Below are 23552 nucleotides of genomic sequence, written 5' to 3'. Positions count from 1 at the left end.
TATATATACTGCAATCTTGTGAAGGAAAAGGTAGCATTCTTTAACAAATGCTGCCCGTAAACGTGGTGTGATGGAATGGATACGGAAAAAACTGCAATATTCATAAACATAGGATTAAAACAGCATCAAATTCATTACCTCTGCAAATGGGAACCTGCAATACTGTTCAGTGTGATGTCAAGTTACAAACAGATTTCAGACATTCTTTTCAGACCATTTCTTACACTTTTTTTTTTTTTTTTTCCTGTAAATAAACCATATTTCTTTCTCATCTGCTGTAGCAAAACCTGCTTTGTGAGTAAGTGCAGTTCCGAAGACCAAAGGTATAATTCACAGGTATCAGGACAAATAAATTATGTACATCTTTTTGTTTGTCTTTTTTGTTTGCTTTTGTTTTGTGGGTTTTGTTTTTTTTTTTTGTGTGTGTGTGTGTTTTGTTTTTATATAAAGGCATCCAGTTAACTTTTGTGTAACAAAGCTTTCTCAGGGTGGATGGTAGTTTGCTTTTGTTTGCAACATTTATGGAGGTCAGCAAAAGTCTAGTATTAAAGTGTCATCAACCCAGGAAAAAGAGTTAATTTTAGCAGAGTAACAGTAAGCTCCACACCAAAGGGGGGATCAAAAGGCTTAGGCTGAGCTGTAACGTGGAGCTGTTTCCTTGCTGGGTGAGGCGGCACTGGGCCTTTGATTTGTTCTTTTTAGAGCAGCCCTGCCTCTTTTTGGTTGGGACTGTGGAAGGTTCAATAGGCTCTAGAAACTCTGGTCTCAACTTGGTCAATGGAGGGTCTACAATGCTGGGGAAGGTCCCAAAAGGGGAATCGTTTATCTGCTTGTTGCTGCCATTTTTGGAAGGGTCCGTCTCAACGTACTTGGTTTTGGACATGTTCTCCTTATCCTTGAGAGGGTTGTTGGAGGACGGCCGGCTGCTGTGGGAAGAAGGACCTGCCTTGCCTTTAGCTTCGTATATAAAAGATTTATCCATTTCTGGCTGACAGCACTTCATGGAGCCATCGTGGGAGCTGAGAGGGGGACTCCCGGTGGCCAGTTTACCAGATCTGGTCTTAGTGCTAAAAACGCTCGTTCGAATCTGATTGAAAGAGTCGATGCATCCTTCCAAGTCAGAGCTCTGCAGCCTTTTGAGGTCTCTCCCTGCCAAGTGTGGGGGAAGGTGGCACTCCAGCTCTGAAGATGACCCTTTAAACTGCTTAAACCAATTCCAGAGAGACCGAGCCTGGCAGTCACAGATCCATTGGTTGCCATTTAAGCGCAGATACTGGAGGGACACCAGGGGTGCCATGGTTTCCCCTGTGAGCACGGTCAGGTTGTTGTTAAACAGATACAAGGTCATCACTTTCCCAAGGTCGTGAAAAGACCGGCGGTGGACCAGGCTGACTCTGTTCTGGTGTAGAAGCAACCGGTCGAGGTTGATTAACCCACGAAAGACGTTCTCTGATAAGCTCTTGATTTTGTTACCGTGCAAAAACAGGTAGGTGAGGTTCGCCAGATCTATGAAGGTGTCATCCAGCAGGTTCTGCAGGTTATTATCCTGAAGGTAGAGATATTGCAAGGAAAACAACCCTCGAAAAAGCCCCGTGGAGAGCTCCATGAGCCCACAGCGATCCAGATGTAAGGTGTGGAGGTGAACAAGACCACGGAAAGTGACAGGATTGATAGACTTCAGGTTCGTGTTGTCACTGAGATCCAACTCCTCCAGTTTGTTGAGTCCATAGAAGGCTCCAGGCTCAATGAGGCTGATGTTGTTGGAGTGGATCCAAAGAATTGTCATGTTGCGACAAGACGTGAAGCTGGTGGACCTCACAAGGGTTATCTTGTTGTTGTGCAAGAAGATGCGCTGGCTCTGGATGGGTATCTCCGTGGGGATTGCTGTCAGTCCTTGCTGCTGACAACTTATTGTGATCTTCGGTTCACTGTAGCACACACACGCTCCAGGGCAAGACTCCACTTCTGACTGGATGTTCAAGCAAAGCACCAAAATCAGCAGTTTGCTTCCTAAAGGACAACAGAAATAGTATGAAAATTAGCCAGGATCACAGGAGAGCACTTTTCTTTGTAACTAACAGATAAGCCTGAAAATCACTCTTCTTAGCACGTTGCCATTAACCACAAACAACACGTGCCAGGGGAGCCAAACAATTAAAACGAAGGATTAAAAATCTTCTACCACTCAACGCAACAGTTAAAAAAAATACACACTCATAGTGAGAAATCCTGAGCGCCTCCTCAGCCTTTCACATCTGGGAGGCATCTGACCTTGGTCAGAGAAATAAGCCATCTTCACTGCGTATTTGCACCATCAGTCCTGGAAACACAGCTAATGTAAAGTTGGTTCAGGGTGCTTACCTGCAGCTGTCTCCTTGTCTCCTTGGGGCTATTTATCTGTCACAGGAGCATTTAGGACAATTCAGCCTGTGGGAAGGTACCTGCCTGGGTTACACTATGCTACTCTGTGTCCCATCCACTGCTGCTATCTCCTTGGTTTCCTGCACTTAAAATGTAAGATTTTGTGACTTTCCATGAACAATTTCTGATTGATCCAGTCTTCCTGCAAGACATAACTGCAGGGGATTCTCAGAATAACTTACAGGTCAGAACTGCCTGTAGAAGCCTCAGAGCCAAGAGTGCCCTTTCCTTCTCCTTCAACACCAGTCAGACCTTTGCACCATACACTCATGCTTCCCTTCCTCTCTCCTACCTCCCCCCTGAAACTCTGGCATTGATGAAGAGGTGAAAAGAGCGTGTTTTCCAGAGGGCAGTGCTCTTCCTGGAGGAAATCCTATGCGAGGCTTGATTCAGGGATTCCTCAGAGCTTGCAAGGCAGAAGTAGGTTTCCTCATCCCAAGAACGCAGGCAGCCCACTTGGGTTGAAGAGCCCTTGAAAGAACATTTTTCCATGCTCATGACCCCCTGCCTTCTCAGGATCTGGGCTGAATGGGCCCTCGAATCACAATGAAGTATTTTGACTTTTGATTCATTGTGCTTGGGAGGGGCGTGGAAGATGGGCAGAGATGGGCAGAAGCCATGCAGCTAACATCAGCTTCTGAAAGGGGACCTGAGAAAGAGTCACTGTGAACAGGGACAGTTTCAGCAATACTTTACCATTACGATTAAAAGCAAGTCATTAGATTGCTTTCTCTAAATCACATGCTGAAGCTAAAACGAATGGGCAGCGACCATAGCAGTGGGAAGCTCCACTTGTGCAATACCACGTGCAAACAGGGACACGTGTGCCTCCTTCCTAGCTCATCACAGCACCTCTGGCTAAGGGATGCTCTCCTCCCCCTCACTAGGGAGTCCCAGCCTGGGCACACACCACAGCTGTGGGAGGCTTTCTCTTCCTTGAAAGGCTGCACCTGTTGTTCAGGCATTTTGATGCCTCATTACACTTAAAGGTAGAATACCAGAGTTCACAAAGTCAGGAAAAAGAGAAAAAAAGAGCTATCAAAGAAGGCAGGATGGTGGTCGCTTCTTTTGTCATGAAAGTCTGGTATCCTAAGCCTGAGTTTCCATCTAGTCAAAATAATTCACCACGTGCAGCTAATCAATCTGTGCTGATTCAACAGTCCAATATAGACAGGAGACTCCTATACATCACACTTAACATGGGAGGAAAATAACAGCTCAGCATGCAGAGATAATTTGAGCCTGATATTATTAGCTGCTGAGCATCCCTGGAAGGCAGTGTGTTGAGTGCAGTATTATGACACATTCTGGCTGGCTTGTCATGTTTTGACATATCACGTCCCATTGTAGGGAGCAAAGTAACACGAGACAACTGAAATCCCCTGCTGTAGACATGTCACACCAAGAGGAACCTCCTGGGAAATTAAAACAATGCCAGCATCCCTCTGACCAACCCAATTCCTCTCCAGCTGATAATGAAATGTTGTAGCAGAGGAATAAGCATTTCTGGAACCTCTTCCATGATCCAGGACTGGGGTGACAAGTAGTATGGTAGCCACACCACACTGCTGCAGAGTCCTCAGCAATTCCCATCCAGTAATAGCACCGGGGCTGCAGCCTACTCAGGGAATATCCAGCCACAACCCAAATGCATCCCCCACACCTTATAGATGTGTGCCACATTCACAGTAGAATGAATGCAAAGCGCAGGTCCTGTGGGAGAGGAATCACAATGACAACACTTCTGTTCCAGCCTCAGACAGAAGAGGGAAGCCCATAATAAATATATGTATACATGGAGAGAGAAAGAGAGAACATGAAGCAGCCAGCAGAAAACAAGCCATGCATATGAATACCACCCTGCCCTGTGCTAACCCCTCTGGACAACTGGGCTCTCCTCGTCCAACAGTCACTCAAGATGTGCTACAGCTTCTCCCAGCACATAGGAGCAGAAGGTAGGAGCAAATCCTGCTCCACTCCTTTCCCCTCCCATTGCTGCTGCTGCTGCAGCTGCCAGGAGCTGTGAGTCAGTGGCACCAATAGTCGGCCGCCAGCGGAGCAGCATAGGGAAATTAATTACTGGCAGGGCTACCCTGTGTGCTTTAATTAGGGACCTGGTGTTCATGAGCTGCTCGGATTTGCTTTTTCCATCAGAGACTGTTGCTTGTCAATCATCCCCCATAGCTTTTCTCCAGCCTTCCTCCCACTGCGCAGCTCAGTCCTGGCTGAGCTCAGCACCCAGCAGGCACCAGCATCCATCTAGTGCAGTTCTTGGAGAAAGCATAGGACCACAAGACAGCCTTGGGGAGTCACACTGATGCTGCATCCCCTTTCTTCCCAGTCCCGTGGCAGAGACTGTGTCCTGCCCTGCCCTTGCTCCTCTCAGGGGCTTCTCTGCCACTGGTGTTCAGAGTTGGACCAGCTTGTGCTCGCTTTGTCCCAGCTGTAGAATCCACCAAGTGCTATGGGGCACCCAGCTCTTGCACCACGATAGTTTCACCTGTGTAACCCTAGACAAACATTAGCTGGCTCTGTCAACCCAGGAGCTAAGTGACAATTTTAGGGATGAGCACAAGACAGGGTCGTGGCACAGGAAGGTTCCAAACATTTGGCATTGGTGCATGTTAAAGCAACCGCACAGAATAAGACCAAAATAGGTCAGATGTAACACTGCTGGGGCCCGAGTCCATTTGTTGGAAACATGTCCCTGTTCTGGGGCCCAGTGGCATAGCACAAGTCATGGAATCACAGAATATCCCAAGTTTGAAGGAACCTCCAGAGATCATGGAGTTCCACCCCTAATCCCATACAGCATGACCCAAAAAGAGAGTGGTGTCCCAATGCTCCCTGAACTCCAGCAGCTCAGGGCCATGCCCACAGCCCTGGGGACCTTTCCCTAACCCCACCTGACACAGCTCCATGCAATTCTCTTGGGCCCTGTCAATGTCACCAGAGGGCAGAGCTCAGTGCTGACCCTCCACTCCCTCTGCTACGGGTTGCACAAACCAAGGACCTCCTAATCCTAACCCTAACCCTAACCCTAACTCTAACCCTAACCCTAATCCTAACCCTAACCCTAACCCTAACTCTAATCCTAACCCTAACCCATCCTGCCTTGCCCTCAGCTCTTTCCCTCGCCCTATAGATGAACAGCCATTCCTACACACCCCTACCAAACATGATTAAAACTTAATTGAATAGTCCCAGTCAAAAGCAGAAGATGAAAGAAAATCCAGCACCTGGAACCTTCAGTCTCTCCAAGAGTTTGGCTTTGAGTTTAGCATTTGTTCCTCCAGAGCTTTCTTAAAAGCCAGGATCCTCCTTCAGTCAGACTGCCACGTTTCCCCTTTGCCATCTCAGAAGTGTTATGACTCATGGAACTGGGAAGCAATTAAAGTGGGTCCATTATCTGTCTTTCCGCCAGTCCCCTGTGCGACTGCATTGTCAAACACGGCAATTAGAAAGAAAAGGCTCTGGGGGCCTCTAATAGATGCTTTGCAAACTTTTTAAGAGGCCAAAGCAAAATGCAATTTTCTGCAGTTTGCAGAGCCGTGGCCTTTCTCTGCCGCTCTGCTCTTGTCTCTATTGATTTGGAGATATTATAATGCGGCTTTCCTACAGCCGAGGGTCAATAATCATTTGAATTCTCTCCTGGTCGGGCATAAAGGGAGTGCTTTACAATACAAAGCCTTTTGCTGATGCACACAGCATTTTTCCTTTGTTTATAGCACAGAAACACCATAGCTGCTAAATTCCCTATTCTGAACTGCTGTTGTTTGAAATTCAGCACAATTCTGACAGATACTCTGCAAAGCAGCTTCAGAGTCTTCTGCTTTGACCTGTGGACTTGTTGAACTTTAACAGAGCAGGCGCACCAAAAGGAGGAGGGCAGCACTTATATGCATCTCTAGCTGAAGAATTAAGAATTGAACGAGGAAGGAAAATTGGTTTGGATGAGCGTCTCCCCAGGCTGCAGCTTCTCCCTCTTCTGCTGCCTCGTCCCTCTACTGCAGAGGTTCATAACCTTTGTGGTGGTGCAGCTGAGTGGCTTTAGGGTGAGAAGGAGGGGAGATAGGAATCAGCACTTAAGCACCCGGGTGAGTTACAGCTCTGGGAAAGCAAGGGCTTGGAGCAGTACCGGCTGAGCAGCTCCCATCTGGCACACACCCTCAGGCGGACTCCTGGCAGACAGCTGCAGCAGGAGATTTTGGGGCTGATGCACATCTGCAGATCCATGGGGATGTCGGGCTGTCAGGCCCTATGGAGGCAAACCCTCCACGGGGTCACTTGAGCTCCACGTCTGTCACAAAGGGCTCCATTCCTCTGCAGGCTCAGCTGAACAAGTGTGCTCAATTTCCACGGGCTGTTGCTGGAGTTCAGCATCCCAGCTCACAGCAAAGGCATCAATCTTTTTCCGGTGCTGAATCACAGCTGTCTAAAAATAGGTGGCTAATTCCCTCGTAGATGCTCTTGAGGGTACAAGGTGCCAGTGTGAGTGCTCCTCTGGGAGACCAGTGCTCAGCAGCTGTTGTGTGTCATCAATGGCACATGGGAGCAATGTACAGGCACCAGCATCCCGTCCCTAACTACTACAGTCTCTGCTCCCACATGCTCAGGGACTGCATGCATATCCAAGAACTTTTGGGACCGCGCTGCTCTTCATTCCCTTTATCAGTGCAACTTCAGCTCTCCTCTTTAATATATCCAGTCTCTAACCTGAATGATTTCAGCAGAAAGAACGCCATATGCGGTCAGAAATGAAAGGTCAATTCCATAATGCATCCAGGCAATAGATGTGCCATTTCCTGACTTCCAAGTGTTCATCTTTTCCTCTTAAATCATGCTCCCTTAATGTGATTTTTGAACTTAAAGCAAGATAGATCATGTGCAATTCTTCCACTCCTTCCTCACCGATCTCCAGGGGGGTCTGAATGCTGATTCTTCAGCACTGCTTAGGGTTGAACTGCAAGATTTGGTACGTGAGCTGTGTGCAACTCAAACCTTTACTGGGGCAGCTCCGTGTGCTCGAAGGGCAGTTGCCAAAGCTGCTCCTGGCTGCCTCCAGTGCTCCACATCCCTGCCAGGGGCTCTCCAGTGCTCCCTACACTTTGGCAGCAGCACTAACAACGTTTGGGCAGGGTTCTTCATTTTTTTGGTGATTTGCCAGCGTTTCTCTCAGCAACATCAGGGAGAGGAAGGAAAAGGTGATATTTAACGGGTTATACTTCAGCCAATCTGAATACGAATTTCATGAAGCTTCCCCTCTAGCCAGAGGGTTTTCCTCCTGCTGAATTTCAAAGATGTGCTGCAAGCCATGGAGGTGTGAAAGATTCACAAAGAAAAGGTCACGAGAATCCTTTATAGGGGAACATATCAGGGGATTTAAATGCAGGAGTCATGAGGTCCCCATAGAACAATAACACTTGTACCAATTATTGTAGCCTAGTAATTCCCTGCGAGGCCAGGAAATAAGAAAGAGAAAAGCACAGTTCTTTATAACACAGGAACATGAGAAGAGCTGTACCTCATTTGGGCCGCTCTGAGGCAGTGGTCAGGAGCTGAAGCAGAAGGAACAGCAATACAAAATGGTGTGGGAAACACTATTCTCACGGAAGCAGTGGCTCAGGGTCTGCCTGAACCAGGCTTCTATTTCTCTTCGATCCTACAAATGCCGCTCCAGACATTTTTGCTCCATTCCTCTGCATCTTTTCCAGGTCCTTCTCACCACCATATGTGGAAGGAGGACTCAGGGTGCAATCTCACCATGGACTTCTATAGAGGTTTAGATGTCCTGTTCTGTCCCTTGCAGCTCGTGAACCCTGATGGCCATTTAGGACATGGTTCAGCATCAGGCTGAGGTTTCCAAAAAGCCTTCCACAAAATCCCCAACATCACTTTGCTGAGTGGCAATAGCTCGTTCAGAGCCCATCACTGGGTTTGTTTAGGTAAGGGTCTGGGCTGTTTGCCAGCGTACATTACTTTGTATTTATAAATGCTGAATTGCATCTGCCATCTACTCTGTGGCTGTGTATTTTACCATGAAACCTCTTGCTGCAACAAATCCTGTGCCCAAATACCCACTTTCCCTCAAGCAGAAATATTATCATAGCTCACAGTTCTGCCCAAACCTTAAAATGCACGTTGGTTTTAAGCACTGACATCGTCCCACTCCTTTAAAATGGTTTATGCAAGAAGAGTTAACTTCTCTCATATTTTTAATATGGGGTTTATCTCTTAGATGACACGGACTGCAAAGAGCATTTGGAGCAGACAGGATGCCCATGGGAAAAATAAACAGGAAGGGGAAGAGGGAAGGTGATGGGAATGAGAAGGGGAAAAGAGAAAGGGGAAGGGGAAGGAGAAGGAGAAGGAGGGTAAGGAAAAGAAGAAAGGGGAAGGAGGAAAGGTAAGGAAAAAGGAAAATAAGAAAGGGAAAGAGGAAAGGGAAAAGGGAAAGGGGAAAAAAGAAAGGGGAAAAGGGAAAATGTATGGAAGGGACACATCCAGCACACTGCATGGACAGGATCATCTATGGCATCATCATCACACCATGAGGAGTGAAGTGAGACAACATGCACCGTGAATCACGAACTACAGGCTTTGGTATTATCTATGCCATATTTGTCAAAAATCAGGGACAAATAGGTGTTCCAAAGGGAAAAAAACCTCCGGTTCCTGAGATGGCTTAAATCTCCCATGGAGCACAAAGTATATCTGAAATGCTTCAAAATATTGTCACTCCGAAGCAGAATTTCCTGCACATCCAAATGCAGCGCTGTGAGGGTGACTCAGAACAGGGGAGGTAAAGCTCCAGATGGCATTTACACCTGCTCTCCCCCAGCCATCTGGGACTGCACCCCACCTGGCAGCTGCGCATCCCACCCCCACACTTTCAGCACTGGAAGTGCCCCATTGCACTAGGCAGTATTTTTCTTGGTTTTCTTCCAAAGTAACACTTATGTCAGCTTTTGCTGAAGACCTAGCATCTGCAGATAATGTGGAACGATAGGTGGAAGTCTAGGAAAGAGAGAGAGGAAATGTTGTTGCATATAATCTGAAAATAGCCCATGATCTCAGTTTTGTTGTCAGCATGGAGGCAGACAACCTTTGCAGCTCAGGAGCAAATGTGGGATGGAGAGAAGAAGGGCATTTTAATTTCAGCTTTCAACACCATAACTTTTTCAAAGAGCAGCTAGAAATGAAAACAAGAGAGTGGAGGTTTGTGGGTGGTGAGGATCATATTTCTCTACCCAGCTCACAACTTGATGTCTTCCTCTTTGAGCCTGGAGGACCAGAGCGCTCCACCCCAGCAATCACAGTGTCATTAAGGTTGGTAAGACCACTAAGATCATCCAGCCCAACCACCAACCCATGCCTGCAATCGCTCCAGACCATGTCATTCAGTGCAACATCTGCCCTTTTCTTGAAAGCCTCCAGGGACAGTGACTCCACCACCTCCCTGGGCAGCCTATGCCAATGCATTACTAAATTATCCCTTTGGATGGTAGAGCACCAGAGTCATGCAATCACATAGAAGGTCTGTCTTAGAGAAAACTCCATAATGGAAACAGAGCCCATTTTTCGGTGTGCCTTGGTCACCTGGCCCTCCATCCACACATAGGGGCACCAGGCCAGGCTAGCTGTTGCCTGCCTCCTTTCCCTTGTCTCTCTTTGCATCCCTCCCTGCTGTTTCCAGGCATGCATCATATTCACACGGCTCATTTTTTCACTCCGAAATAAAAGCTAGGATTGATTTTTAATAAGCGTGCAAATTCAACCGCCGCTGTCTTTATCAGGTGTTGGCTTTGTCTCCTTTGCAGTTTCAGTATTAGACATGCTTGCCTGCTTTTCTGCAGCTCTCTCATCCACTCTCGCCAGATAAGAAACGCAACACCCACAAGTCTATAAACACACTTCCCTGAGATGTGCAGGCTCTGTGAAGCTGAGCTAAACAGGAGTACAATGCGATGCTAATGATACACCTTCCTGTTTGCAGGGAAATCAGGGAAGGGATCCCAGCCCACAGCCTCGAGCCTCACGGGAAGCAGCAGCTCCTGCCACCAGCCCCTACTGAGCTGCCCACATTTCCCACAGCAGCCATCCACCCCGAGTTCAAAGATCCTATAATAGAACATTAGGGATTTGCACCAGATTTCCACGTCAAAAGCTCTCGGTTCAACCATTAGCTTCCATTCCATACAGTAGATGACAGCACATTCTAGCTTTTTAATCAAGGTGGATAAAAACTCCCTACCCTGCCTTCAGCTTTCCCTCTTCACCCAGAGATCACATTCATCCATTTTGCCACTACAGGGCACTAAATGTTCATAAACACCTGTTTTTCCAGTATGGCCCTTAAATCAACTGTAGGGCCGCTGCCCTGAAGCAGGCAGTCTCCCATCCTGACGGAGTGCCCTACATTCTGTGCTCAGAGATGGATGACCAAGCATTTCGCCCTATTAAAATTCATGGTGTTCCACCGTTGCCGGTCTACCAAGCAACTGCAATCGCTCTGCATTAGAGGCTTGCCTTCATCATTATTTATCACGGTGAAATTTGAGTCAGCTGCAAACTTTACAGGCAACTAATTTATATCTATTTTCTAGATCATTCATGAAAATAGTGAAATACACGGGGGGTGAAAGCTGAAGCCTACAAAGCTACCGTGCAAGCAGCCTGTTTGTCAATGATTCTCCTAGAACAATTGCATTTTCAGAGCTTTTAGCTGCCTGTTTCTTAATCCATTTAATAACTGCCCATTGATTCAATAGCGTGTTTTTGAGCAAGTAAAGCAAGTGCCTAACATTAAGGCAAAATGTATATTGAGAATCCAGATACTTGAGCAGAGAGTGTTTTTCTTGGCTGCATGCAGTACACCAGGACATCAGTCCATGCCTGGGGCTTGTTGGCATTGTTGCAATATAATTAATAGATAATTGCAACAGCAATATGTTTAAAAACAATCCCCCTGGGTTTGGGGGGAGAAAAATAAGAAAAAAATAACTCTGTGAAGTGTAAGAATATTTTCTGGGGAATATGTTGGTTGGAATTGACAGTCTTTCTATGCCTTTGGTCTCTGGGACTTCTTCAGTTTTATGATGTTCCTAAGAAATTGGAAACAGGACCTCATCTGCTAATTTTGACAGCATTCTCACACTCGGTCCTCAGGGGGAGGTTTGCATGTCAGCCCACAGCTGGATTATTGTGACTTTCCATAAACCACTCCTGATGGATGGAGGCTCACCTCAATGGGACATCCCCCTCCAGAGGTGCTACTCCTGAGCCCCCCTAGGCAAACTGCTTAAACATTTAGCATCATTTCAGAGAAAACCAAGCATTTCCTTAGCACTGACTTCTGCCAAACCAATGGCCTTTGCCTCCCACTTTGGGCACATAAGGCATTGGTTTCCTATGGCCATTCTTGTCTGAGAAAGAGGTGGTAGAAGCACATTTTGCTTCAGCCCCTGAAACCCTGAAGTGAATTACTTAATTAAAAGATCCAAACCCTGAAGCTTATTGAAGACAATCTCCAACCTACAGCCAGGACATGCACATCTCCATGGGGACACAGACTTTACACCCTGCAGTTCAATCGTTCCATGCAGAGCAGTTTTAGCACAGCAGGACTAATTTCTCCTAATATTAAGTGGCTATTAATATTTCATTATATTAAGAGAACTTTTTTTTTTTTTTTTTCCATTTCATTTGCCATCTTTATTTGTTTAATTCACATTCCCCAGCCCTGGGAGGGAGACCAAGAAGCAACTGCTGTTTTAGGGGAAAAGAGAATCAAAATAACTGGGAAACTCAATCTTGCAGGATATGCCTATTGTCAGAGCAATGATATCAGGCAGCAAAATGGCACCTGATAGGGAATGCATACATTTACAGGCAGAATATCTCATATCTCACAACCTGGAAATACCTCTTCAGGGCCTTTCTTGGTCTCGTAATGAAACAAAATAAACTATTAAGTTCTCAGCCACCACTTTTATGCTCTCACGCTCATGCATACGGTTGTGGTGACAATAGCAGAGCTTGAGATTAGCAGATCTGAAGACAGGAAAACATGCCTCCTCATTCCCCCGGCTCTCTTATCCCTGCCAAACTGGAAGCAAACTCTCCTTCCTTTGGGGAAATAGTTTTTGCAGCTTCTGACAGCAACAAGGACAAGAGGAGCAATCCCTGCTGGTTCCACCAGGCACTGTCCAGACAACATGCTTCAAAACAAGCTCTCTTTACAACAGCCTCAGCATGTAAACCTTTCCAATGCCACCACCTCCCAAAAGCAAAACTCTAAGAAAGATGCTCAGCTCAGCAAATCCCATGCAGGCTTATATGGGGAATTAGGGCACACTCTGCCTTCTCCTAGGGTTTGTATCAGAGGGGTAGAATTAAGCAAACTGGGACAATCTCTGCTCAGTTAAAAAGAGTCAGAGAGGTTCTTTCCAGTGCTAAATACCTCCTCTGGGAAACTTCCTTCCACCTGCAATGCAGGTGCTGCCATTTCTCCCTCACCACACTTGGCACCTGATGGTATTTTTCTTGTGAGATGTTATCCGGGGTGACATCCCTCTTACCTCCACCTTTAGCTGAGAAAACAGACCAAAATGAGTTCTGCTGGTGGCTTCACTGGGCTTCTACATTGATAAAGTATCTTCAGGATGCCAGTTTTTCCCAGGATGGATGGTGCCCGGGGTCCTGCTGGCATCCTTCAGTGAAGCCACCATGTGTCCTCCATCTTCAAGAAAATGTGTTCCAAATCTCAAAATCCACTTCATTATCAAAATACTCCAGTTCCTTTCCCAGCAGTCTGGAGGTCACCTTAAGTTTTTTTCCATTCCCAAATGTGTGGCTTGACATTTGATAATGTTAAAATCCGGCAGCTATTTCTTTCTTCTCTCCTCTTACGTGTTTAAATCCTGCTGAAGGTGACGCATGGCTCTTAGTCCTCATGTTAGCTGCTGGTGCCCAGAGGCTATTATCAGGGAACAGGCTAATCCTAGATTTGGAAGGTCCCTCTGGGTTTTCCTGTGATGGGGTTGGGGGTTGGGGAGAGTCTGATGACTTGGTTTGTTTAAAATTGCTGCAGGAAGTGAAATCAGACGTGTTCAGTGTCCTCTTCACTGTACCCCCTGGGATCCTGGCCTGTTTGCATAGCACGGCATCCCCTCTTTTCTGGCTGGTTGGAGAACAGCAAGGTGTGTGAAACAGCAGTGATGGATGGTCACTGAAACAAGGGCAGCTGGTGCAATGGAAACCTCCCCAAGGGCTGTCAGCCCTTAAAATGTCATTGCCAAAGTATTCTCAGAACTCATCTCCCTTGTCTGCAAAGCACATACACTCCTACCAGTGTGAGGTGTTAACAGACATCAGCACTGGCTGGCCAAAGGAGCATGGAGAGGCTTTGGGGGGTGCCCACTGATGGATGTCTGTTTGATTCATAAACCCTGTGTGCTGAGGGAGCTGGTTGTCACATCCCCACAGTGCCTAACTCAAGGCAGGCACCTGTACCTCCATCTCCCATTGACTGGACAAAGCAAGCAGAGGAATGATGTAAAATGGCATCAGCTGACTCACTAGTGATGTGGTACATGAAACAGGGGCTAATACTAGATTGGAGAAATGATTACTACTCTCTGCATGATCCTTACTGAAGCTTCATGTTAACTCCTTGATCTATTGAGAGGGGGATGTGTGCTGTGTGAGGCCATTGGGACAACCATTAGACCCAGACTCATTAGGCACTTTCATGAATGATCTAGATGAGGGAGGGAGAAGATAGCAGGTTAATTAAATTTGCCCCTGCTGAGCTGGAGAGGCTTTCAGTATTAGTGGGATAGACAAATGATAGGGGATTCATAGAAGAAACGGCATATTGATAGAAGATAGAAAGATGCAGCTAATTCTGGGGAAAATGATCTACCTTCCAAGTAATCTGTGTGAAGGGGGAAAGGCTGCAGATAAAAGAGGCATATCTGAAGAACTGCCTGGGAGTTGCAAGACGATGGCTGATAATGAGAGAAGGGAAAGTGGTTTACTTGGGACTGAATTTGTGCCCTAATGTTAGTTCCTGCCTGGGGCTCCTAGAGACTATCAGAAAGAACACAATTGTTATTATTGATCCCAGTTCCATCAGTTCTCAGAGTTTAATGTTTTTGCTTAACTAAAACACCAGGAAAGTTATGGATGTGGCAAGAAAAGGAGAATCCCTATTCGCACATGACCTTGGAGTACCAGCTCTGTGCACAGGCAATTATGTGTCCTTAGGGCTACAGAATCCTGGAAAATACAGTAGAAGCAGTGTAGTAAGTTAACTGGGTAGAAGGAAGAAGGTCTACCAGGCACTAGAGCAAGGTTCATCAACAAGGCACATCAAAACATGGAAAAACCACAGAAAGAATCATATCGTTCCTCCTCTTTATTTCAAATTTGAACCTCAGAAATGAGCTGGGCAATGGCAGGCTACCCAGTGTGGTCAGGTTGGTTCAGCAAGGCAGTGAACCAAGCACCTGGCAATTGGATTTGTTTGCAAAGAACTGGATGGAAGAAAACGAGAAACTTCCAGACAAAGTAGTCACTGCACAATTTCTGGCCCCAGTTGGAATAGAGCATCTGGATTTAAAACCATCACTCAGGCCAACGCAGCACCAGAGGTCAATTTTCTTGAGTTTCCTTCATGTTGTCCTTATTTGAGGGAAGGAAAGGATACTCAGTGTTGCATAAAAAAAAAGAAAAAAAGATTTTCCAAAGACCGAAGAAGTGTTTGAGAAAAAAAAAAAAAGACAAAAAAAAAAAAAAAGAGACACCAAAATATCACCTTTACAAGGTAAAAGTAATCTCATTCCATGACAGATTGCAATACAGGTCCCCCCAGTTCTGCTCTGCACAAGGCAGATCATCACTGAAATTTGTCAGTGCAAACCCAGCTGCAGCCCAAGAATTCTCTGAAATAACAGCAGTGAAAGTCACGTCCCATGAAACACAGGAAATTTCTCTCCAGAGGAGAAGCAAATGAGAGACAAAACCCTTTGAGAGAGACTAAGAGCACTTAAAATCATTTCTAAAGAGAACATCTTCCAAAAACAAGGAGAATTCGAGTCAAATGTGGAAGTCTGATTATTTAAAACAGCAACTGGTAACAGGCAGGACAACAATTCAGACTCCGAAATAAAATAAATGTTGGTTTGACACAGGAATGAATGCACACAACTAAAACTGTTTCTCAAATGCTGACAAAATAATGTTAGCAATGTCAGGAGGATCAGACCTACAGCTTCCAGAAACCCAGGAGTCCCACATGCACAGATCAACCATCTCTGACTGTCATAAAAATAAAAGGAATAACCATGGCTGAAAGACACTGTCAAAAAACATGTGGGAGAATATCCAAATGAGAAAGAAAAGCAGAGAATAAATAAAAAAAAAACATTTGCAGTTAAGGTCTCCATTAAGATATTTGTAAGCTTTGGTGCCTTGCAGGCCGCCCATGGAAATTAATGGATGGGTAATATATGGCACTTATTTGCAAAAATAAACAAGTATATAAATTAATAGATGCCATCTACACACCCCTCCTGTGTTTCTATGTTTTATAATCGTTGATCAGATCACATCTAGGAGCAAACAATTCAGCAGAGGAAACATATGAAATACGGGATGCACAAAATCAGCATTTTAACTTATGAATCAGTTGGGTAGTTTATAAGTACAACCCAAGAGAAGAAACCTACAGAATAATAAGAACAGACCAGAAGTCGTTTGATTTCGTTCTGTGTTGGTAGAGATGGGTAATGTGTGATACTTCAAAGCACATCCTGAATTGGCTTTGATGGAACAGCAAGTCCCACCAGTGACACATCCTCTAAAGAGGCACATCATCACCTCTGCCTCTTCTGCACTTGCTCACCCACGCTTCTCATGAGCAGCCAGCTGGACCCTGATATAAAACTGCCATCAATCACCTTTTCTCTGTGGACTGTCTGAAATAATATGCAAAGTAAGGGAGCGGTATCGTAGCTTTGTCTAAGATCATCACGAACATTTCAAACCATATTTGCATGAAATACGAATTAATGAGTACACCAACATGACACTGAGAAGGGCCAACTTTTAAGTGAAATGGTTTGAGTTGAACACCTGATGGAGTCGCTGACCTGTTATCCCCAGAAGAAAGAACAAATATTCTGACATTTTAGAACATGGCCTTTCCAGAGATTCTGACATTAGAAAGAGAAAACAGCTTTAGACTAAGAGAACAGTTTACACCAGGCCTGGAAATCCAGGCTAACTGAAAATAATTAAGTCAACACTAGAAGTGCCGTGCTAGCCACTCTTACAGCACTGACATGCCAGATTGGACTCTGGAAGGACTGAGTTAGAGAGGGTGACCGACAGGACATTTTCCAAGCAAAAGTGGATGCCAGGTTGGATAATAGGAAAAATTTATTCTCTGAAAGAGTGGACAGACTCTGGAACAGGCTGCCCAGTGGAGTCACCAACCCTGGAGATGTTCTAGAAGCGTTTAGATGTTGTACTGAGGGATGTGGTTTAGTGGGGAAATATTGGTGGTTGGTGGATGGTTAGGCTGGATGATCTTGGAGGTCTTTTCCAACCTTGGTGATTCTATGATTCTATGACTGCCATTGCAGAAATAAAGAAGTGAACTGAAGTAATCTTGTATGTAAGTAGTACAAAATATTTTTAGACCATTTCAACACAAATAGTTAGAGGGCACAGCATGAGAGAGATCCTAGGAAAAGAAAAAGACTATTTTAAAAAGTGGAAAGCAAAGCTCTTGGTTGTAAAATGTGATCTTTTAACAGTCAAGAACATCCCTCATGAATTATCAGCTGAAGCCCTCATCGTGGTGTCACACAATGTTTTTCAAACTGTCTAGCCTGACCATGGTCTGAAACTGGTGAGATCCCAAAACAAAGTGGTGGTCCCACACATCAGCCAAGAGAGAGGAGATATTCCTCAGTAATTGCTCAGGGCTGGCCCGAGGCATATATCTATATCCTCTGTGCAGAGACATCAAATCCCATATGCCAGTTAAAAATCACCAGTTTCTGACAAAAGAAGCCAATGATACCAATTCATAATGGTGATGATGGTTTATTAGCATCGTGGCACATGTCTCCTCATAGATCTGGTGCCCTATGTAACTTGAACACGTCTAACTGCTCTTCTCTGGCAAAGGCACAAGCTCAAAGCTATTCTTGTGCATCGCTAAGTGGCAGCTCAGTGATCCTGGGGAGACTCCAGAGGAAGGGGAGCAGCTTCAAGAACCTGAACTCTCAAGATTAGAACCACATTCAAGTTGGCTCAAGAGGAACCTGTGAGATGAAATATGCTGAGCAGGGGTCTACTATGACATATACAACAAAAGAGTGGGGCAGGACATGAAGCTAAGAGAAGGACAGAGGAGGAAGGAATCCTATTTCAGTCCTTGCTCTGGGGTTACACTAGGTTTAGAAAGAGAAACTGCAGAGTACATCATCCCTTCCATATTTAATACACCATTTGAGAGTGGCCAGTGAAAGCCTGGCAGGATGGACCAAGCAGCCTTCTGCATCAGTCTTGGCTCCTAAATCTTTCTCTCACTCTGGTGGCAGCAGTGTAGGTAGACTCTTCACTTGGAAGCCTCCATGACTTATTTGGAGCTTATTTCTTGCTCATGTTCAGACACAACCCAACCCCACAGCTGCAGTGAAGCTAGTTCATACCTGTACATTCAGTCAGAGTTGTAGGGAGAGGAGCATCCTGCGCAAAGCTGCCTCAAGTACCCAACACCAGCCTGGCTGCTGCCGCCCTACAGTTCATTGCCCCATGGGAATACACTCCAAACTGAGGGAAATTATGAGATTCACTGGCTTTAAGACCTTTTGCATTCATTCAGAGTGCAGCACTTGGACACTGCATCCCCTGAGCAGCAGGGACATCTTCTCTACCCCAGTTATTATACAGTGGGGTCACACGGCTCAGCGCGTTGCAGGTGAAGGACTTGGTGCTAGGTTAGGGTGACAAAGGCTGGAGAAATACCTTCAAAATCAGGCACCAAATGTGGCAGGCTTCATGCTGAGAAATGACTGATAAACAACTTCATTGAAAAGATGTCAGAGAGAGAGGTATCTGAGGAGAACCCTGCCATCCTTTTCTCCCTTTCCTCCTGTATCACTGCATGCTGCCACTGCTGTTTCAGCCTCTTCTCTTGTGCTGAACTCCAGCCTTTGCTCCACTTTATTCGCCTTAAACCAAAGCATCTCTTTCACTTGCAGGAAAAATATTTTGGGGAGGAATGACATTCCATCACAACTCCCTTGACATTAACATCGCATACAAAATAAGGGGGAGCTCTGACAAGCTTTTAAACCTAGGAAAATCAAACAAGCAAGTCACAACATTACCTTGTGGTTTCCTTGACAGAATGCGATCCACGGTGATGATTTTCCCGAGTGAGATTACAGTGCTGTCACTGCTATGGCACAACACAGAAATTAGCAGATCAGGATGATGATGAATGTATTGCTTCCTTGTTACACACAGCCTGCTCTGATCCCACTGTCCCCCTCACTTGTACAGGGAAGGAAAGGAGAGGGAAGGCAAGGAGTCCCCCTGAGACTCAGCCAAGCCATTAAGGCAAGGAGAGCTCTGGGAGCTCTGCAGGTCATGATTACTTTCAGGATTTTGTCACTGATCATAAGATATGTAGCAATTTATTTTTTTAAATCCCAATTCTGGACTCAGGAACTCAACTCAGCCATCTTTCAGAATGTTATTTTTTCCTTTTTGTTCCAGCAAAGGAGATGAAAGCATTAATTCATCTATCTGTCTATCTCCCAAAACCTCAGACAGAAAGAGGTGAATGAAAAGGTCCCAAGCAATCTGTTCTCTGAGAATTTTGTTTAAAAAACAAACAAACAAACAAACAACACCAAACAGCTAATAAAAGCAAGTTTGATAAAAGGAAGGAGAACACACCAGGAATCGTGTCGAAGAAGATGGTTTGAAGGAACAGATAGGAGGGAGAGAAGAAGATGCTGACAACCCAGGGCAGAATCTGTTTAAAGAAGCACAGAAGGAGGCACTGCTCCAGCTCTCCAGCTGACCTGTGGGCTTTGATTTAAAGAACTGTGCCTTCTGTGGTCCAGATGACCAATAAGTGCTCATCGCTTTTAAGAAAGCTCTTGTGCCTCATGATAATTCACTGCTGATTGCCTACATTTTCTTAAAAGAGCTCATTTAGGGTTGATTTAAGTACTGCTGGGGAGACTAGGCAGGCAGGAGGGGGAGCTGAGATTTACAGATCTGGTGCCAGGCACAGAGCAGCAGAGACTCTCCCATCTGATGCAGCAGTGCTGGGGTTGACAATAGGTTCCTAGGGAGAGTGAGGGCCAGAAATCCCCAAAATGATCCTGGAGATGATCAGTGGCAGTTATAAACCTTACAAAGCCCTGTTTTCTCCTCTTTATGAAATCACAGGATCATTAAGGTTGGAAAGACCACTCAGATCCTGGAGTCCAACCATCAGCCCATCCATGCCCTTTAACTACATCCCTCAGTGCCACATCTCCATGTTCCTCAGACACCTCCAGGGACGGTGACCACACCGCCCCATGGGCAGCCTGTGCCACTGCATCACTGCTCTTTCTGAGAAGAAATTTTTCCTAAAGACCAGCCTAACTTTTATCAGAGCAGCTGATTCAATCTCGTTGTGCATTTGTACCTTTCTCAGCATCTATGCTGAGCATCACGCCCATAGCAGAGATGTCTGAGAATGAGAGACAAGTGTCCTACAGGACAGGGACAGTAGGACTGACCTACTTTGCTGTCACCCAGGAATCCCCAAACAGGTCACAGAATCATAGAAATCATAGAATGGCCTGGGTTGAAAAGGACCACAGTGATCATCCAGTTCCAACCCCCTGCTATGTGCAGGGTCTCCACCAGACCAGGCTGCCCAGAGCCACATCCAGCCTGGCCTTGAATGCCTGCAGGGATGGGGCATCCACAGCCTCCTTGGGCAACCTGTTCCAGTGCCTCACCACCCTCTGAGTGAGGTCCCTGCAAAGCTCCATTGCCTGATAAGAAGTAGGAAAGAAGGAACAAACTAAAAGAGTGCAAATGCTCCAAAACAGACACGAGAAGGAAAGAAGAGGCCACAAAGATGTGTTTCTCCACAATGTCAGTCCCTGAATTGCAGCTGCTCAAGCAAGGAACTTGTGTGGGGACTTCACACACTGCTTGACATGTGGCCTTGTTTTCTATGGACTTAAGGCCATCCTGCTGTCTGCAAATTCAGAGTACACTTTCGAGCAAAGCAGTGAGGGAGCATCACTGATGGCTGTGTCAGAGGTACAGGGTTCAAACAGATCAGCATGCCAGCACGGAAGTTGCCAGTGGGAGATGTTGCAATGGGCATGGTGCCAGCAGAAGAAGATGGAGGTTTGGGTCGTGATTCTTCTTTTCCAGATGCAGCTGACGATAAGAAAATATCAGCCATAGGCCTCATTCTCAGCATCACAGTGTGGATGAAGCCCTTCCCAGTCCACAGGGTTCCTGGTCCACAGCACTGCCAGCTACTGAAATATCAGGTTGGATATCAGGGGAAATTTCTGCTTGGAGAGAATGGTAATGAACTGGAATAGCTGGCCCGGGGAAGTGGTGAAGTCATCCTTAGAGATGTTCAAGAAAAGGGTCTGAGGGACACAGCCAGTGGGTATGGTAGGGGTGGTTTGGGGTTGGACTTGATGATCTTGGTGGTCTTTTCCAACCTTCGTAATTCTATGAACCTGTGATACTATGAGGTTCTTGGATGCACAGCACCAAAGGAGATGCATCTTAAAGCCCTGCTGCTCCCTGGTCTCCCAGCTTCACCTCCCAGTGCCTGTCATGTGTTTGCCCACTTCCCAAACTGGGTGCTCAGTACATACCACGCTAATTTCTGTCTGGATCTCCCTTCAACCAAAGCATTTACATTTCTCAGTTCTCATAATTTCAGCTCTGAACCCAGCACCTGCAGCCTCTGGCACCCTGTCCCAGCCACACCTTGGCAACCCAGCAGCTAGGAATGGGGGAAAACTACACTCAAACAAGCCGACACCGAGTTGGTTTTGTAGTTCAGTGAGTACCATCCCATGTCATCACCTCTTTGCCACATTATCCTGAGACACAGCAAGCATCCTGCCCACTGAATAGGTTTCGTTTGGTTTCTGATTTGTTTTTGTGGTGAGCTGCTAGCAGATGGCACTCCTTGCTACCCAAACTTTACCACGTAAGCCCAATTCAGTCATTTTTTCTTTCACAGAAGAACACAATGCAAACATCATCTATTCCCAAGGTCGTTGCACTGACAAACTGATTACAGTGCTTGTAGTGACAGGCGGACAGGAGCTCACCAACAGCACAGGAGCCCTCCCACACACAGTCCTTGTCAACACGTTCTGCAGACTGGGAGAATTTCCTCTGTCAAACCTTGCTAGCCATGAGTTCTTTAGCTTAGAGCCCACTGAAGGCAACCACATATTCCTGCTGTTAGGATAAGCTTCAAAGAGACAGATGACAACACAGTCCATCTCTGGTGGCAAAGGGAGAGCTCTTGGCCTCATTGACCTGTACCCAGTTGCAAAGGGAGGGATGATGGGCTTGGCACTGCAGAGTCCAAATAGCACCAGGGCACTGAGTGGAAAAGGAAAACAAAAGTTTTAACCATGTATGTATTTGTTTTGCAAGTGTGCTGCCTCTTTAAAACACTGAGGCTTATATCTCCATACGCTCCCATCTGGAAGGACTGAAAAAGTAAAAGGATAAGAACAGCAAGGAAGAAAAGGATTAGTTTAGAAATAAGCAGGATGGGATCTTCCTGCTGTGCTTCCACCTCTGCACCGAGTCTCCAACTCCCAAATGGAGAGCACAGCCAGCAAAGCAGGGTATTACCCCACACTTGCCCCAGCGAGGTGCAGGAGAGGACCAGTGCCCCCCTCTGAGTCACTGTTGGCCCTTCAGAAGCGTTATCTGTGATTTCTCCCAGGATGAGGACTGGAGAGCTGTTGGAACAGGGACAGGTTTCCATAGCAAACCCAACATTTTCAGATAGAGAGGTTCAACCCTGCGCTCACTGTAGCTGAAAAGCATTTATTCCCCATAAGCACAAAGGACGGGGAGAAATCTAACATCACGTGTGGTTTATATTTCGCGATCTTCTTCAAAGCAGAAATAGCCTTCCAGTGAGTGCATGCTGGCAGGCTTTCCCTCTCTAGCTCAATACGAGCTGAAGCTTTGCGATTCAGAGCTGAGTCTTGCTCCCTATTTATCAGCTTGTTGGCTTCCCGCAGTATCCCAGGGTCAGTTGTGGGCCATGCTGTGCCAAGAGGGAGGATGTGCTGCTTTTAACTAAGAAGCAGAGCTAGAAACCAGAACTAGAAATCAGTTGGACTCATTGATCCTTATGAGTCCCTTCCAGCTTGGGATATTCTGCAATTCTTTGATTCTATGACCTGCGGAAGATGGGGAGCAGCCCCGTGCACAAGTTTCTGTGATACACAAGCACTAATAGTGATGCCTAAAGCAGAACCCAGCATTTCTTCCAGCTAATCAGTCTTGCAGAACCATTGATTTGAGGTTCTACTGTGTGAATCCTGGTGGGTGAGTTATTTCAGCTTTTTCCACAGCCATCATGATTATAAACCACCTTTAAAATGACTTCAATGTTCCCAGAAGCTAAGGTTTTCAATAAAGGATGGTATTACAGCAGGCTGGGAGGGAAAGCCTGTTCAACCCACAATGGAGAGTGAGATACACATAGCTAAGGCTATAAAGGATTGCAGAAAGCAAGAGAGAGTATTTCTCCCTGCTTGTGGTCACGCCAGGAAATAATGGGCTTCAAATGCAGGACTGAAGATTGAGACCATTCCTGAGGAAGGACCTGAGCAGTCAGAACAGTGGGGCAGATCTCTGGGGAGGGTGGTGGGATCTCCATCACTCCCAGTTTCAAGGGCAAGCTGGGATAACTCAGTGTGATGAAATCGAGGACTTGATGGAACAGTGAACCTAGCACAAATCACCTGGCAAGGCCACAGTTTGCTGCTTCTTTCCCTGTCTATCAAGACTGCTGGGCTGGGATGATGTCT

At 46.1% G+C, this 23552-nt stretch overlaps 1 protein-coding gene across 1 annotated transcript in view; it reads right to left on the bottom strand.

The window, feature by feature from the left end:
• Window positions 1–364: 364 nt before the first annotated feature.
• The window catches only part of LOC100548206 (reticulon-4 receptor), a 65441-nt gene continuing 42253 nt past the window's right edge, over window positions 365–23552 (bottom strand). Inside the window, exon 2 of the mRNA XM_085238664.1 lies at window positions 365–2010. Coding sequence (XP_085094790.1) covers window positions 581–2010 — 1430 coding nt within the window. The 3' untranslated portion in view covers window positions 365–580. The remainder of the gene's footprint in view (window positions 2011–23552) is intronic.

The sequence above is a fragment of the Meleagris gallopavo genome, chromosome 17 (assembly GCF_905368555.1).
Source record: "Meleagris gallopavo chromosome 17, MGAL_WU_HG_1.1, whole genome shotgun sequence".
Classification (NCBI taxonomy): Eukaryota; Metazoa; Chordata; class Aves; order Galliformes; family Phasianidae; genus Meleagris; species Meleagris gallopavo.
The sequence above is the reverse complement of the archived record's forward strand: the minus strand, read 5'-3'. Positions and strand labels throughout refer to the sequence as shown.